Source organism: Amblyomma americanum, chromosome 1 (genome assembly GCF_052857255.1).
Source record: "Amblyomma americanum isolate KBUSLIRL-KWMA chromosome 1, ASM5285725v1, whole genome shotgun sequence".
NCBI lineage: Eukaryota > Metazoa > Arthropoda > Arachnida > Ixodida > Ixodidae > Amblyomma > Amblyomma americanum.
In genome coordinates, this window is record NC_135497.1 from 267,905,415 (window position 1) to 267,921,463 (window position 16,049).

General features: G+C 46.9%; 1 protein-coding gene and 1 long non-coding RNA gene across 5 annotated transcripts in view; one reads left to right on the plus strand and one right to left on the minus strand.

The window, feature by feature from the left end:
- LOC144115046 (uncharacterized) overlaps positions 1 to 4,540 on the plus strand; it is a 42,400-nt gene extending 37,860 nt beyond the window's left edge. For all 4 annotated transcript variants that reach the window (XR_013311215.1, XM_077649175.1, XM_077649174.1 and 1 more), the window contains one exon: positions 4,360 to 4,540. Coding sequence is in view for 3 of the 4 variants with exons in the window: in XM_077649175.1 (XP_077505301.1) it covers positions 4,360 to 4,493 (134 nt within the window). In the remaining variant the exon portion in view is untranslated. The remainder of the gene's footprint in view (positions 1 to 4,359) is intronic.
- Positions 1 to 16,049, minus strand: part of LOC144115049 (uncharacterized) — a 231,007-nt gene that overhangs the window by 81,971 nt on the left and 132,987 nt on the right. The window lies entirely within an intron of this gene.

Genomic DNA, 16,049 nt, shown 5'->3' on the forward strand with positions numbered 1-16,049 from the left:
AGTAGCTGTTTTATTCTCATTACGACGAGGCCTACAGGTCGATCCCAATCTGTGCTTGAATCAAACCACACTACCAGTCAAACAGGAACATAAATTTTTAGGCGTCACTTTTGACAAGAAACTTACATTTCTGTCACACATTAACAACCTGAAAAAGAAAGCATCCCAAGCCCTCAATGTATTAAAGGTACTCTCGCGAAAACGGTGGGGGTCCGATAGAGCATGCCTATTGCAAATATATCGCTCTTTGGTGCGCTCCAAGCTGGACTACGGGTGTGTGGTATATGGTTCGGCAAGAGCATCCTACTTGAAACGACTGGACCCTGTTCATAATCTTGGTTTGCGCCTATCAACTGGAGCTTATAGAACATCCCCGGTAAAGAGTCTTTACGTTGAAGCTAATGAGCCCACACTAGAGGATAGAAGAGTCACACTAACATGCACGTACATCCTAAAAACCCGTTCTCTCCCTAAACATCTCTGCTATCCCATTGTTACCAAGTGCCCATCTAGGAGATTATTCAATAATAAACCACATTTTATCAGGCCACTAATAATGCGCTTTGAAGATAAATGTGAAGACTTAGCAGTACTGGACGCCCTACCTAATATTGCACAAAGACATGAATATCTACCACCATGGTACAGCCTTCCTTCAGTGTGTAACTTCACATTGACACATGTAAACAAAGAGAAAATACCACACGAGCACATACTGCAAGAGTTCTTTTCACTACAAGAAAAATATAGCACTTACACCGAATTTTACACTGATGGCTCAAAAACAGAAAGTCATGTCGGAAGTGCAGTAATTCAAGGAACAAATGAAAAAATGATATGATTGCCACAGTATGCATCAGTATTTACTGCGGAATGTTATGCCATCTTTGTAGCTGTAGAACAAATAGTAAAACAAAACATAAAAAATAGCATCATTTACACCGATTCACTGAGTATGCTAAAAGCGCTGATTTCTACAAACGCTGCTGAACCCATAATAGGAAAAATCATACATAACATAGTTAAAATTACAAAGCAAAAACATAACATTATATTCTGCTGGGTCCCTAGCCATGTTGGAATTTTAGGTAATGAGAGAGCAGGTGCTTGTGTAGCACAAGCTAGAATTGGCCATATAAAACAAGTTAACATACCACAGAGGGATTTTTCTAAATTACTGCACAGTAAACTCAGGAATAAGTGGCAGATTGCATGGGACAAACAAACAAACAACAAACTACATTCTATAAAACCTGTTTTGGGAGAATGGACATTATGTACACATCAGGAGCGTTTCATAGAAGTTATTTTGTGTCGACTACGCATTGGACACACACACCTTACTCACAACTTCTTACTGACAAAAAAAGGCAAACCTCTCTGCGAAATGTGTGGTGATGAACTCACGGTAAACCACATTTTAATTGTATGCAAAAAACTGGAACAACTGAGGAAAAAATATTTCACAACATTGTACAATGAATACATCCCACTACACCCCATGTTACTTTTAGGAGATCAAGCACTGGTTGATTTTTCCAGCATTTTTAAATTTCTCAGAGAAGCCAATGTTTTATACAAACTTTAGATATAAAAAGCGTAACCTTTAACAAAAGCTCTAACCATGTGTTTGGCGCATCATATCCTCAGTTGCTTTTGCGCCATTAAAATCAATATAACTAACTAACTAACTGGTTCTGTACAGGTTGCCACACTCCTCATTAAATTTGGGCTGGTGCATATGAATACACAGCTACGTTCAAAAGTATTTTCTATGGAATAAGCCGTAGACATAGTAATGTGCAGAATTCATGCACATTCAGTATACTGATGCAAGGTGCCACGCCACCCCAGTGTGGCATCAAAATCGATCTGTAAATCTTGCTCTCAGGCCTCGTCATTCTTGTAGGCTATTGCGGAAGCAAACAAATAAAGTCTAGTTTCTCTGCGGTTCGAACTGTGATGACAAGGTCGTAAAAAGCTGTTACTTTTTGTGGAAATCGCTTGGTGCTTGTCCCGTGGCATTGCTGCTATCGAAAGGGATGCCAGAGTGTGCCTTCATTGGAAAGACAGTAAAAGGCAGTGCTTCTCAGTGATGAGCAAACCAACCTTTGTCAGCCCTCTTGTTCAAGGGTTCCTTCTTGAAAGCCTGAAATATTCTTTTGCAGTACAATGAGCAGTGTATGGAGCCTCTGAAAGCATGCAGAGTGTTCCGTTTAGAAATTTTCCAGAATTTTCTCAAAGTAGAGTTGTTTGTTTCTTTTGTGAAAGCACATGTAATGTCAGCACATATGGCGGTCACTCTTATGAACCATTAAAAGAAAGGAAAAACTTGTGAGCATAATTTTAACAAACTTCCAAATCTAAGACTCCAGATCACACAGGCACTTTTCATCTAGTGAGAAGGGAAACAGCTGCTGAAATTCCTGCACAGATCCCTAGGTGAAATGTGCCAGCATCTGTAGGTCCGTTACGGCCAGGGATTCCAGTGTGGTGAAACTCGTACACAAGAGTTAAGCGGGCCATTTCCCATCAAGAATGCTGCATCTGGGGCAGCATTCCACAGCTGGCGGTGTCGCAAGGGAGTGTGGAAGAGGTCTTGCTCTCACTTTTGTTGTAGCTTAAGCTGCTGTTCATAGCTTTTTTGTGTCATTCATGTTTCTCAACAATGCCACATCACGTCATGCGCCTTTTCAGTGTCTGAACTGTGACAAGAGCATCTCCACCGCAGCTGTGGCCTCGTGCTTAAGTGCTCGCTTCGGCTACGGGAGGTCGTGGGTATGATTCCCGCGGCCTCCAGTCCACCAGCCAATTAATCCAATATTAACAGGCGGTCCCCCGGCCTAGTGCTCGGCTCTCCAGGGGTGCACTGCATGGGAAGGATAGCCTGCGCCTCATAATTCCCATCAAATGCGGGCACAAAAACGTCTCCACGTGGTTAAAACCTGCAGTCCAAAACTCTCGCCTTGTGCCAGTTACAAAACTTACGTTCACTTCTCTAGCCTCAAGAGAGATGTGCCATAGCTCTCTCCGCTCACAAACTGCCTTCGAGCAAAGTGCAGCGGTATTTGCTTGCTACCGTTGTGGCTGGCTGGCTCACACGCATCGGCAGGTGTGCATGACGGGTTAAAAAAAAAAAGATGGTCTTCTACTGCACAAGGTGGATTTAGGGTTGCTTGACGGCGGAACTTATGTCTGATCCGTCAAGGCAACGGTTTGGTCGAAGACCCTTCTCCCAAGCATCTCACCCTAGATGAGCCGAGCACCATGGCGGGGAAATCTTAAAACCAGTGGGTACCCGGCGTCACTGGGAATCGAACGCAGCACCTCCCGAATTTGAGGCGGATGCTCTACCACAAGGCCGCGCTTCGGTGCTATGATCTTCGCCAAAAGGCTGAGAAATGAAAAGCCGAAAGATTGTCGTTCGGCAGCTTACAAAGTCAAGCTGTCATGTTTTTTCCTGAACACAGTTATGGCTCAGACTAATTGTACCATTCTACATGATTTTCCCTCATTCATTGAGATGCTCAATAAGCTTTAGGATGCGATAAATTATGAAGAGGAATGAAATGTTTCTTTTCATCACTGCATTTTGTGGAAACATGTTTGTATTGTAATTTCAAATATCTGTTTTATAATTTGAACTACTCGAAAATAAAGCATATCGCAGTACTGGCCGGCATTTGGAAAGGCCCTGATAAGCACAACATGTGTACGAGAGCAGACGATGCAGTGGTCCCTGTGTCACTACTTTTGGAGCCCACATGGCCAGGGGAGTGACGTCATAATGCACCCCGACACACAGAAACCGAAATCGCTCAGTATGAATAATGCGGTAATATTTAATGTTCATATTTGAATTGCGGAGCACGTATCACACACCGGGTGGGAGTATGCAATGTTTGAAACTAAGAACACTCCCACCAAAAATTTGATGTCTCTGCCCCTTTAAGGTTTTGGGTTTAGCATATGGAGCTTGTGACCTCCTGTGTGCCAGCGTCAGAAGCCTTTCAGAAACCCTTTCGTTGTTTGTCTTGACTGTTTTTATTCATTCTTGGTCTCTGCTTTGTACACACTTCTTTTTGTGTGTGGTTTCTCTGGCACATCTTGAACAATGTTACTTTTATTCTTTTTTTTAAGGGTCTTTCTAATGTCCATATGCAAAGCCACTACAGGAGTGCATGGGCTGCTGCTGTAGCCTGTTGGGAGATGTCCTTATCTTTTTTCCCTCATATGCATTCCATTTTCGGTTTGTTTGTGGGTTTCTCTTAGTGGTTTATTAGTTGCATTTTATTGTTGTGAGCTTGCATACTTTTTTCTCTTTTCATGGCATCCAACCCTGTGTATGACTGACACTAGTGGAGGGACTGCAGCAGCCGACCTTGCATGGCGCGTCATTCTCTGGTCCAAGGCACCTATTCCCCGTTCCAGGCTACTGGCTCAAGATTGTGCCCACAAGTCTGCACCTTGGCCTACAGGCAAAGTCGCATTAGGCCCACATTGGCCAGGACTTCCTTGCCAAATAAAGTGTTCCTACCGACACGCCTTGTCAGTAATTGATGTAGCGTGTGAATAAATGTGTAACAACTTCGTTGGCTGTATAGAAAAACCGTGTTACAAAGCAGTTTTTTTAAGGCCATTCCCAGCCACCACATTGTTTCCTCTGAGCAACCTACTCATCTTTGAGGTAAGTGCTTGCCGTGTGTCGCATCACAGTCTGAAGTGTTGCTGTAGAACTGCATGTTGCCTTCCTGTTTATGCCATTGCAGCAGAAAATGCTCCACAAAGGGAATGAAAAAAGAAATTTCGCCAACATACTGCTTTGAGACAACTGCTAAACGTGTGCTGAAGCCCATTGAACATTGTAATTGAGGCCCTTTGAATTGAATGTTCTTTATAGGTATTTTACAAAGGCAAGATAACAGTCCTAGCAGTGCTACTGGGATTGCTACTCGCTGCAAACGAGGCGGATTCTGTAGCACTGGGCTCTTGCTGGCAGTTTTTGAAATTCGCATTACCCGAAACTGCACTGTAAAAGAGCATAATGAAAACGATGTCTTCCCTTGTAATTCATGCCATGCAACATGACATGGAAACCATCACATGGCCAGTTTATCCATTGCCTTCAGGTTCAAGACATCTGCCAGTTTCTATACGGTAGCTTGCGACTGTTGCACTGGAAAATTACATTTCTCTTGAAGGCACTTTTTGAGCAGGAATTGGGTTTACCCTGGTTTTCGGGGTTTATGTTTTGGGTGCACAAACTGCGTAATATCGGACTTTAAGTGCCAACAAGAGGCCCTAAATATTTGCTAAATTTGATTTATAGTCTTCTCTTACTGTTGTAACCTATCTTTTCTCAAGCAGAACGGTGGCTGAGTGAATACGCATCACCTGTTAATGTCAGATTATTTTTTTGTTTCTCAGCTGCTGAGGGCCATTATTGCCACAGGGGTATGTAAGGTGTGTACTGTAGACAGGGAAATCGCTTAATTCAAACCGACGGTATTTACAAACTGGCACTTCGCTCCCGTCAAAATTGCGCATTTCAGTGCGACAAAGCATACGCAACGGCCGTACAGCTTACCTGTCCTGACCGATGAAGCATGGCAATGCAGCGCGCTGCATGTGGTCATCGTGGAGAACCACTCGTCTACTACCCCCGTCACACGGTGCTTTCGAAGTGCAGTTTCTCTCCCCAGCTGCCCTCCTGTTCCTGCCACGACGTGGGACCAGTTTATTTTACCGTATGCGGGGCCTATCGTGTGCAATCTAAGGCGCCGCTGACAGTGCTGATGAGCGGTCGCATAAGAATCAAAAGACCCGTACCAACCCTTGTGGTCGGGCTCTCTTTATTCCGAACTCTGTGTAAAGAACTATTTTTCGGTCCTCTTACCCTTTGTTTCTAATCAACATAGTTTGAACAAATTTTCGGTCACTTAATAGTTTTAAGTATCGAGGCGTAGAATGCCTGACCATTGGTACGTGGCCATTTATATATTTCCCACCCATGGCGAGCGCACAATTTGTCCCTAAACGTAATGACCGTTGGATATATTGTCTTCATCTTCAAAAGACCTGTCGAAAATCTCAAAAGTCATTATAGCGACAAATTTATATATGAGACTGCTCAAAGGGAGCACGACTAGAAAACCACCGCCGCACACACGCGCTCACTCTTGGCGCTCTTAATTCAGTTCCAATAGATTGACCGAAAGTTTGTGCTATAAAAGCGAGCACGAAACGACGAGAATTCACTGTGTGAGCGTGTGTTTGAGGAAGGATCGCGCATAAAAGGTTTTACCACTAAACGCACTGATTATAGTGCTTGCATGAGGCACAGCCAAACGGTGATATCAATATAAGATGGAATTCCTCATCTGGCGCTTCCAGCCCTCGCAATGAAAAGAGGTAGGATTAATTTTTCCCTTTGCAAAACAAACATCTAGTAGAACCAGCTGTTACGTTCGCGGTTGCTGCGTTTTTCCTGGTACGTTTTTTTTTTCATATTAGTCAGATAGTCCAGCTGCCACAGAAGCCCCTACAACTGAAACTCGATCGCCTATATCTGTTACATAATGCAATTGTTGCATAATTCCCTTGTCGTACGTCGCAAAAGTCATCTCACGATGGTAGTTTACACCGTCCCGGAATTCGTTCAATGCGCGCGTAATGGCGACACCGGCCAGAAAAAGCGATACTATACACGTACTCTATATAGGCACTTGTTCGCCGCTGCGTTCGGCGGCGTCTGGAAGCACCCAGGCCAACGCCAACATACTTACAGACCATGTGATTTTTGTGCGTCTGTTGGCACAGTTACATCGACGCTGCGACGCTAGCGCAAACGATAGCACAAAAAACGAAACTATGCCGCGGCAGATGGCACAAACAGTGCTGTACGAAATGCGCTTGCGTGGGTTCGCTCCGACAATTTTGTTTCTGCCATCCGCTTTATTGTCGCCTGCACCTTAAAATACAGAATTTCTAGATTCCAATATAGCGATGATTCTATGGGATTTTTTATGCGGCCACCGCGATAGCAGCGAAGAAGCGCGCGCGTACCGCATCTTCGCACGCTCCAGGCATGCTCCCTCTTCATTGCTTTACCTTCCACAAACAGCTGCTAAGGCTAACCGAGACTCATCGCAGTGCGTTTCTGAAGGACGGTATTTGCTTATGTCAGCTTTGTTCCCCTTTCCCTTATATATCGTGTTCATTCTACTTGATCGCCATTGGATGTGCCATACTGGGCACATCCAATGTGCCCTGTATGTCCCACAAATCCTCTTGAATAACGTTGCCGTAGGCTCGCCTGATATCCAGAAATGCTAGCCATAGAGGCCTGTGTTCCTTTTCAGCAATCTCTATATAATGCGTCAATGAAAACAGATTGTCGATAGCTCCAACCTCCTCTGCTTCCGGAACCCATTGTGTAGCTCCCATAGCACCCTCTCGTTCTCCACCCAAGCCTGCAGTCTGTCCTTTATAATCTGCATCACCACCCTATAAACCACGCACCTCACTGTTATGGGACGGTATTTGCTTATGTCAGCTTTGTCCCCCTTTCCCCTATATATCATGTTCATTCTACTTGATCGCCATTCATCCACTATCATTTTGTTCACTACCTCTATTAATGTTTGCTTGGATTTCGGTCCTAGCTTCTTTATTAACGTAATCGGAATACCATCTGGTCCTGTCGACGTGCCACGTGCGACGTGCCACGATTTGGGGCAGGCTGGGAAGAGGCAACAGGGTACTGCTACCCGCCTGCGGCCCGTTTCACATGCATGCGATTTTCGCCTGCGACACTGCGAATTCTGTCGGTCTGCGACTGGGGAGGGCCGTCGGTCTAGTCGCAGACGGCTTGAGATCGAGTTCCGTCCGGTTGGAATTCAGTCGCAGCGTCGGTGTGTTCGCTCTGCGACTGACCATTGGGGAGCGCCGAGACGGCGTGCGACGTGCGGTCACGTGGGAACTGTTACCGCGGTGGAAGCAAAACTGTTTATCCTAATCAAAACATACGGAATAATGCCTTGAATCTAAAAATACGCTGGTCATAAAATCATCAACACATTCTGTGTGATGTTTCTGTCGCGTTTAATAATAGGTTGCCTATGCAAACACCAAGGAACCTTGCCGGTTCTTCCGAGCGAATTCGTTGTGTCGGTGTCGCATATGAAAGCAGTGACCAAAAATCGCACTGCGGCCTCACCGACTACAGCGGATACGGGCCGTCATCGCCCGGATTCGTCACCACTTCCCCTTGCCAAGCTACACAGGGTTCAGGCTCCCTCCCCTTTAATCCGGGGTAATTGTCGCTTCGCTGGATGCTGACCCTTTTATCACATATGTCTGGAACCCTGCGAATAGTGATGCATGGCAATGACCTTTACTTTTATGGTGGCCAAACATGAAATGGTGTTCAGCGAGCACGAAATCAAGCGATTTACTTCGTCACTCTTCTGTTTTGTGTTAGTGCTCAAGAAAAGACATTTCATTCCTACAAAGCGTTCTAGAATATTGCGTGTTGCGGAACTTGCATACGAGCAGGCAACAAAGTTCTTAAACTAACCATGAACGCTATAATACTCATTAGGAAGCAGTTTCAAATATGTCTTGAAGAGACATGCCTAGGTAACAAAGCACTAGAAGGGAGGCAAGCTGAAGCGGCAAGTTTGTTCGGTTTGTGTAGAACAGTTGTTTTGTTTGTATGCTTGGTTGTCTTAGTGTTTGCATTAAATGCCTGTGCTCATTCCAACTCAACCGTTTGTTATATCCGCCCTGCTTGACATCGCACGGAATGTTGCACATCAATGAAAAGAGGATGCTAAAAATAATACGCAGACGCTCGTGCTGAGAGGGCGAAAACAGAAGACCAAGTAGATAATGTAGATAGACCTTGTTGCCATGTCAGTGATTATAATGATGCAACATAACGAGTCTATAAGGGCTTGTTTATTGACACCACTTGCTGTGTATGCATGAGAACAGAGCTCGGCACAGCACACATGCATTTTAGTTAAGATAATGCAGGTGTAGCACTGATCAGACTGCAACTCTTGTTCCTGTGCTTGCTGAGCTGGAAAATAAATTTGAATTTGCAGCCTACTGCTGCTACACTTGCATTGTGTCGCTCGTTTTACTTCAGAGTGGGACTGACTGGCACCTCTTAGCTGTTTTCAAAGTGTAGGAACATTACTGCAGGCTCTCAAACAGCTTTATTTTAGCCGCCGTCTCGGCCACTGCCCATGTACTCCCTCTTGCTGGCTGTCACTCCTGAGCATTCCACCTTTCCTTTATTGTCAGCTGCCTTGCTGTATCTACTGGGTGCGAAGGGCTGCATACGGGAGGCCCAGGCATTGCTGAAAAGAACTCACTCCACCGACTAGTGCCCAAGACATTTTGCCTGTCAAATTTATCATCCTAGGTGGTCACGTTTGTACTCTTGCTGTGCAGGAAGACAGATGGCCTTACTGGCAGCGGGCACGACAGATGGCGTAACGGCTCGAGGTGGCAGGGGAGGCCGGTAGCTGGCACCAGACGGGCTGCCGGTAGAGGAGGCGAGACACTGACCCCAGGGAAGCGTTGCCCTCCGAGGGACACCTGATCCCCTTCGACACATCCCCAACGAGGCCATCGGCTTTCCCATCGTAACAGCCGCGGGTTCCTAGGAATTTGGCGGGTGCCCTTGGTCAGCTGCATGAGCAGCGACGGCAGAAAACCATTGGGCGAGGATTACCCGAGAAAGAGAAAAGAAATTCCAGGAGAAACGCGGCGGAGGCAGAAGGGACAACGGAAAAAACTTCGACCAGACACGGGCGAGGCGAACGGATGCAAGATCGCGTCGGTCTACAGTCAGCGAAGCCGGACCTCGGGGACCGCAGCAAACTGACCGCCAGCTGAGACGCCCAAGAATCCTGAGGCCTTGACCCATCACAGCACTGCCAGCCGAGACGCCGGGAAGAGAGGCAGACCACGGGAGAGCCGAAGCAGCCGCGGCCCGCTGATGCAAGACGAGCGGAGTGGAGCCCCAACCTGCCGGACCGACAGCCAGGACTTCTAAAAGCCAGCGGTGAGCGAACCACCAGTTTCGCCTTCAGGCAGGGAGGAATAAATAATGTTTTTCCGGGTTTTCGCCTTGTTGGTTCACTTCTCCTTGCTTCCGCAAGACCCGTAGATTGTGTGACCGACCCCCGACAGGCGAGGACGTCACAGGTGGTGGCAGCGGTGGCATTTTGCTGAAGTTGTGGCGCGAGACATTCACCCTTGCACCGAAGGAGAAAGGGCCAACATGTCGCTATCGCAATCACAGAATTCTCATGACGGAATGTTAGGAGCTAGTGCACTAATGCTGGGCAGTATGACTCCAAAGTTCACATGGGATGACACTGGTCCCAAAATCAGGGACTTTCTGCAAATTTTTGAACAGTTGGTGAACATGGGAGGATGACAGGAAAAACAAACGATTGGGATGGAGATGTGCAAAATGGTGGCGGTGGCTCAGGATTTCGCATGGAGGGATGAGGAAGTGGATAGCGCTGCCACATACAAATCTTTCAAAGCGCTTGCATTGAAGTGTTTCGATAAGGAACCGGTGAGCATGAAAGTTGTAAAGTTCTTGAACGCGCACCAGAACCTTAGTGAAGATGCACGCTCTTTTGCGAGCCGTTTGAAGAGACTCGATGTGGAGGCCATGAGGGACGTTATGGCGAGGACACGTTGAAGAAAAGTGCAAGACACAAGATCCTAAATGAACAACCTCTCTCCCAATTCCTTAATGGCTTTCGTGGTTATGAGGGGAAAGTCTGCAGGTTCAGATTACCGCACGTTTAACGGTAGATGAAATAGGTTGAAGAAATAGACCAGGCGGCATGTGGAAAAAAAACGTAAGCCTTGAGAGGAAAGGATTCACTAACACATGAACAGGAAAGCAAACAAAAACAACACTCGCATAAGACAAAGAAGAGCTTGAGGAAAAAAGGAAAGGTTCACTCAGCGTTCAATGTTCAGCGAAAGTATGAGCTTGGTAGATGGTGCTTCAAGAGAGGAGGTGTGGCGTGGGGAGTGCAGTCAGTGGGCTCCGGTCAATGCACTGATAGAAGCGTCGCATGGATGGTGGTGGTGGAGAATGGATGGCGGTCTCCACGGCAGGCCTCAACACTGCCGTAGGAATTCGCCTCACCTGTGGAACGCAGGCGCGGCCCCCAGGTCAGGTAGCCCGGGGAAGCAGCGGGGCTATGGAGGCGGCCCGCTTTCAGAGGCTGCCGGCCACGTGAAAAGCAGGAAGCACCGGCGCCTGGTTTTGGTGGCTCAGGCTGTCGACGGCAGCCTGTCTAGGTCTGGCAGCCCGGACTTCTGCAGCGGAGGCCCAAGCCTGGGAATTCGGGGAGCCAGCAGCAAGAGTCCCCGTTCGTTGCCGACTGCATTCCTCCTGTTCTGCCCCAGCACGCGCTCTAACTCTAAGCCACGTCTCACTTCTCTTCTTCTCGTCATGAGCGTCTTCGCCAGCCGCAGTGTGGCGCCGGTGCCTTACAGAAGAGCCCCCCCCCCCCCCCCCCCGCGAAGAGTATTTTCCAGGGAAAAGAAACTTTATCGGAACAGCGGCGCACTCTTGACGGTTGATGAGGTCGCTGACAAGCTGGAGACATTTCACCGCAAAAGGCACACCCCACAAGACACACCACGCACCACACACATACAGCACGCACCACCCGCTGGGTCACGCTGGTCCACGGTTCACCCCACATGCGCTTGAAACGCAGTATACATGCAAAAGAAGTGAACAAATCAGTCAACAAAGCAGGTGGGCAAAAAGCGTTCAAGACCTTATGCACAATATCACACTGGTGTTGTGCCTAAAGTAACACCTCCAAGTTCACAGCTGGCTCAAATAATCCGCGCCAACATTTGTGGATCCCTTACTGTGCTCAACTTGGAACAAATACTTCTGGAGCACGAGGCTCCATCGGAACACGCGGCTGTTAAAATGTTTGACCTGGAACTAATACTTGAGCGACTGATGGTCGGTTTGGATCCTAAACGTTCGTCCATAGAAAAAATACGGTTCCCTTTCCCTTCCGGTGGTAGCGCTTCCCTTTAAATGAGGATGGGGATGAACGCCCGATAATGTCGACCGCCACTCGCTCAAGTGGTATAGAAGTGAGAGGTGTTCGGCCCAGTGGAGCGATCCTCAGCTTCCCCTTTGGCACGGTGCGTTGGCACGCATCACAAGACCTGACAATTTTTTTTTATGTCAGCCTGAACCCCAGTCCAATAAAAATCACTGAGTACCCTGGCTGTAGTTTTTCGTATGTCCTGATGGCCGAAGAGTGCACTCTCACGCGCCAGCTTGAGGACGTGAGTGCGCAAGCACTTCGGTACCGCTGCTTGCTCGATTACTTGACTGGGACCTACTTGGTATGATCGGAAAAGAACGCCGTTCTTTAGATGAAGGGAATGGGCAGTCTGTCCCTTTCCAGGATAGTGTTGCCCTAGATTCTTCTGACAGACCTCTAATGTAGCGTCCTCCTCCTGATGCAGACGAAACTCTGGCTGTGACAAGTGGAGCGCGTTACGAGCGGGGCTTTTGCTACACTCCGAAACGTTCATTGCCACAGTAGGGGCGATATCAGCCGAGCCTGTGAAGTGTCTCGTGGACACAGGTTCCAGAGTCAGCCTGTTAAAGCGCAGCGCACTGACAGGTATAAACTCCAACTAGGAGAAGGTGTTCTAAAGGTGCGAGAGCCAGATAACCCTTATCGGCATCACCGGAGACTGTAAAGGCACGTTCAGCGTCTACCGCATGCCTTTGGCACTTGGCTGCCACGTATTCATTAGCAGTTTTTTGTTGCGACGACAGTGGCGTGCTTCCTGTAGCCGGCATCATCAGACAAGACACCTTAAGAGACCAATGGATCGACAGGCTGTTCAGCCAGGGTAGGCGGGTAGGGTACTCGGGTATTCGTGTAGGCGGAGCTTATATCCCAATCGATAACTGGGTGCCCAAAGGCCGGCGATACAGAATCACGCGTGCGATGGGCCCGAAGGGAACCTACCCGTCACGCTGATCGAGACTACGGTGCTTCCGGCGATTAGTGAGTGCCTTCTATCTTGTAGGCGTTTGTGACCCTTATCAAGGGGACAGATGGTGGTGATAGAGGTGTCTCGACTGGAGGTTAATGGACTTGTAGGAGCGCCCGCCCTCATTACAACATGCGAAGATGAAACTATCCCGTCAGGGTGGCCAACCTAACCCTTCAGAACATACGCCTCGGGAAAAACAGGGTACTCAGGGATTTGATAAGACGTGGCGGTAGACAAGCCGATTCTAAATATTAACTCTAAAAGAACGGGAGTTGCGGGCACGGTACGCATCCGAACATGGCCTCAAATGTGCTCATCTTTGCCTGCCTGCAGGTTCCGCTACTGACCGGTGCATTTACAACGCCATCAACTATGTTCAGCGAGCTGGAGTACAAGCCGATCGCCGAGCCTTATCTTCAGCCGCCCTCAGTGACGGCGAGGTGCGCTGTCTACAACGGAATCTACCACAGGAGTTTTCACCAATCACCGTCGACCACGGTCCTGCCGATTGTCTAAATAAGGAAGCACCTGGATCCTCACAAACTCAGTTGCGGGCACGGTACGCATCCGAACATGGCCTCAAATGTGCTCATCTTTGCCTGCCTGCAGGTAAGACAGAGTGCACGTTCGTTTCGAAGCAACCATTTGTCTCTTATTGTCGTGCCGTGCCCCCGTACACTGTTTTTGATTTTGTGTGATTGCTGGTCTGTATTTGTTAAGCTTGTGACAAGTGGGGATGTTGAATTGAACCCGGGTCCCCCTACCGTTGATGAGAAGCTGGAACAAATTCTTCAAACACTAAAGAACTTACGAAAACGCTTGGTGATTTTAAGCGCGACCAGCGAGCAGTACAAAAGGACGTTAAAGAAAATGGTACTGCTATAAAAATTCTCGAAGACCGTCTAAATAATCTTGAATCTGCACTTTCCAGTGTAAGTAAGACACAAGAAGTAGTCAGCGAGTTAAGAAAAGATATCACTCAGCTTTCGAAAAAGGTAGATTTGGAAAATCGCCAGCGGCGTAATAACTTGATCGTATTTGGACTGCCCGAAGAAGATGAAACCCCTGATGATCTGTCAAAAGCTGTAAATGAAAAATTATTAACTGTGGTTGGTGTCTGCGCTACGAGTATAGAGCGAATGCATCGCATAGGAAAAAAAGGAGCATCGCGCCGGCCGGTGATTTTCCGATTATACGACTTCAAAGAAAAGATTGCAATTTTACAAAACTGCAAAAAGCTTAAAAACACGGGCATTTCTGTTGGGGAAGATTTTTCAGAGGGTGTGGTTTATCGCAGAAAATGCCTCAGGGAAAGTGCCAAAAACGAGAAGTTGAATGGAGCACGTGTGCGTCTAGTGCACGACAAGTTATATGTCAATGATAAGGCGTACTACTGGGACGATGATGCTGCGACGCGTGTGGCTTATCAGGTAGCTCGTCACAGCTCAAACGATAACACCCCGGAGCAAGCGGAGTCGCCTTACTGACTTGCTAACCGTAATAAATTTGAATGCGCGAAGTTTAGTGAACAAGACTTCAGATTTTGAAAGCATCCTTCTCGAGCATGAACCAGACATAATCGTTGTCACTGAAACGTGGCTTAACGAGTTTATGGATAGTACAGAACTTCTCCCACCTAATTACACAGCTTTCCGTAAAGACTGTGGAACTAGAGATGGAGGTGTTGCCGTTGTTTACAAATCCAGTATTTTCTGCATTGAAATACCGTCACCACCAGAACTAGAGTGCGTCTTGTGCAGTATGAAAATCCGTACTATCTCTTTCACAGTCATTGCGGTCTATAGACCTCCGGGTACCACTGAAGATTATATACAGTCACTAAATGATTGTTTAATACCCATGTTTGCTAACACAACAAAGAAAATTATAATGGCTGAGGATTTCAATCTGCCCCATATAGACTGGGTAAATTATAAGGAGGGGACGGTTGATGTGGCAACATCCCGTGCCTTTTTAGATCTCGTATTTTCCATAAATTTGGTTCAACTGGTCAGCACGCCTACACGAATGCATGAATCCGGAAAATCCCTACTTGATTTAGTCTTTCTGAGTCAGTCAGCAACACAATATCATTCACGCTGTAACGTTATGAGTGGTCTTTCCGACCATATGATGGTAATCGTCCGGCTGGCCATCAAGTGCCAAAAACTCAACCCCGCAAAAACTGCGCTAGTCCCTGATTTTGCTAGAGCAGACGATGTAGGGGTACTGGATTGTCTAGAACAAGGCTTCGACGGTTTCAGTAATTTTGTAACTCTTGAATCAACATCTGTAAATCAAGCATGGGAACTGTTTAAAAAAGTAATTCACAAATGCATAAAATCCTTCATTCCTATACGCATCAAGAAAGTTTGCAAGAGAAATCCGTGGATATCGCGGAATATTATTCACATGAAGCGCCAGTTGAAACGTATGAGAACAAGATGCGCAAATACAACCTCAAATGCAACAGATGAAAGGGTTAAAAACCTTTCCCAGGCATTTAAAGCAGAGATTGCGAGAACAAAACAACGGTTTATGAATGAGTCATTAACTACGTTCATTAAAACATCTCCGGGAAAATTCTGGCGGTACCTGTCAAAACAGAAATCCCCCATTCCGTTCTTAAAAAATGCTTCTTGCACAGTTAGTGATAGTAGTGAAATGGCATGCCTTTTCAACGAATATTTCGAGTCCGTATTTACCTAGGATGATGGTACAACACCGCATCTAGAAGACTCGCCAAACATACCGTCTTTACCGGATATAAAAAATAGTCACGACGGAGTTCTTAACCTTCTTCTTAATCTGGACACGAAAAAATCCGTGGGACCGGACGAAATTCCTAATACCTTCCTAAAAAGGTACGCAGAATGGTGTTCCTACTATCTTGTAGAAATATCTAACAAGTCTCTTCTATCTGGTGACGTCCCTGGCGACTGGAAGTATGCCAAAGTAAT